This window comes from Pundamilia nyererei, unplaced genomic scaffold (assembly GCF_000239375.1).
Source record: "Pundamilia nyererei isolate P.nyererei 1_Seehausen unplaced genomic scaffold, PunNye1.0 scaffold01690, whole genome shotgun sequence".
Classification (NCBI taxonomy): Eukaryota; Metazoa; Chordata; class Actinopteri; order Cichliformes; family Cichlidae; genus Pundamilia; species Pundamilia nyererei.
In genome coordinates this window covers 269-1,518 of record NW_005189091.1, presented here as the reverse complement: position 1 = coordinate 1,518, position 1,250 = coordinate 269, and the positions used below count along the sequence as shown (strand labels likewise).

At 34.7% G+C, this 1,250-nt stretch overlaps 1 protein-coding gene across 1 annotated transcript in view; it reads right to left on the bottom strand.

The window, feature by feature from the left end:
* The window catches only part of LOC106456043 (olfactory receptor 56A1-like), a 4,928-nt gene extending 4,384 nt beyond the window's left edge, over window positions 1-544 (bottom strand). The window contains exon 1 of the mRNA XM_013908156.1: window positions 3-544. Coding sequence (XP_013763610.1) covers window positions 3-544 — 542 coding nt within the window. The remainder of the gene's footprint in view (window positions 1-2) is intronic.
* Between the last annotated feature and the right edge of the window lie 706 nt (window positions 545-1,250).

Here is a 1,250-nt window from a genome sequence, read left to right as displayed (position 1 = left end):
CCTGCCATCTGTGAAAAATGAACATTTCAACAGCACAAATTCTGCTCTGGGTATAGAAGCTGGTGATTGCTGAAGCAAAGAAAATAGAAAGAATAACAATGCAGGGAACAGAGCTCAGACCATGAATGATCAGGATGAAGTGCAGAGCTCTCTGTGTTCGGCACAGTTCTGCATGACGGAGGGGAACGCAAATGGCCACGTAACGCTCCAGGGTCATTGCTGTCAGAGTAACTGGTGTGACAAATGTGTACACAGACAAAACAATATATATAATAACACACAACCACACTTGTATGGTGAAACTAAAATAACTCAAAATGAGCAAGACATTAGTTATTAGCAAAAAAAGTGAATCAGACAACAGTGCAATGGCAAATAAGATGTAACGCATAGTTGTGTAAAAAATATCCTTCATAAAAAATGTTGTGATTAGCAAAAGGTTGATGCAAAGAAACATCAAGATAAGTAACTGGACTATTATGACCTGATTATTGATGTTGTTTATTGCCAGTTGACCACCAATTACTGAGTTATTTAATGCCATATATTTTTTAGTTTTAGGCAAATAGTTTTAAATCTTCATATATGGGGAGATCTTAAGAACTTACTTACATATATGAATGCATGTCTGGTTTCTAGATTCTAAAATAAAATCTCACACAAAGTATCTGATCCAAAGTTAAAATAAATTCAAATTTAACAGCCTCACAGTAAAAATAAGTGGAATATATATTGAGTTAAACATTCACAGTGCATGTTGATATGACATGACATATATCTATAATACCTAAAGATAACAAGTCACAAGACATCAGAGAGTCAGTTTACCAATGCATCCCTGCGGTAAATAGAACATGTCTGAGGTATGTGCTGTCATAATCTGATTTTTATAGCTGAAACGGTAACACAAGAGGGAATATCACGAAAGGAAGATGTCACCAAAGGAAAAGCATTTGGGAAACATTTTGTACAACAGATCGATTCAAGTACTAAAATATAAAACTACTGCACATATCAGGTGTCCAGGTTTGACCATCAACTCTTATCTGTCAACACAAATTATTATTATTGTTGTTTGGCAACACAACACCTCACACATAAAATTGAAGAGAACAATGCTACCTGAATGTGCAAATCATTTCTTTTGTGTGTCCTGTGTGAATCCATTCTTCGAATAGATTTAGTCAAAAATAATTTACTTCTTAAATTGTTCAGCACCTGACTGCAGCGGCTTTTAATTAAATTTAGTC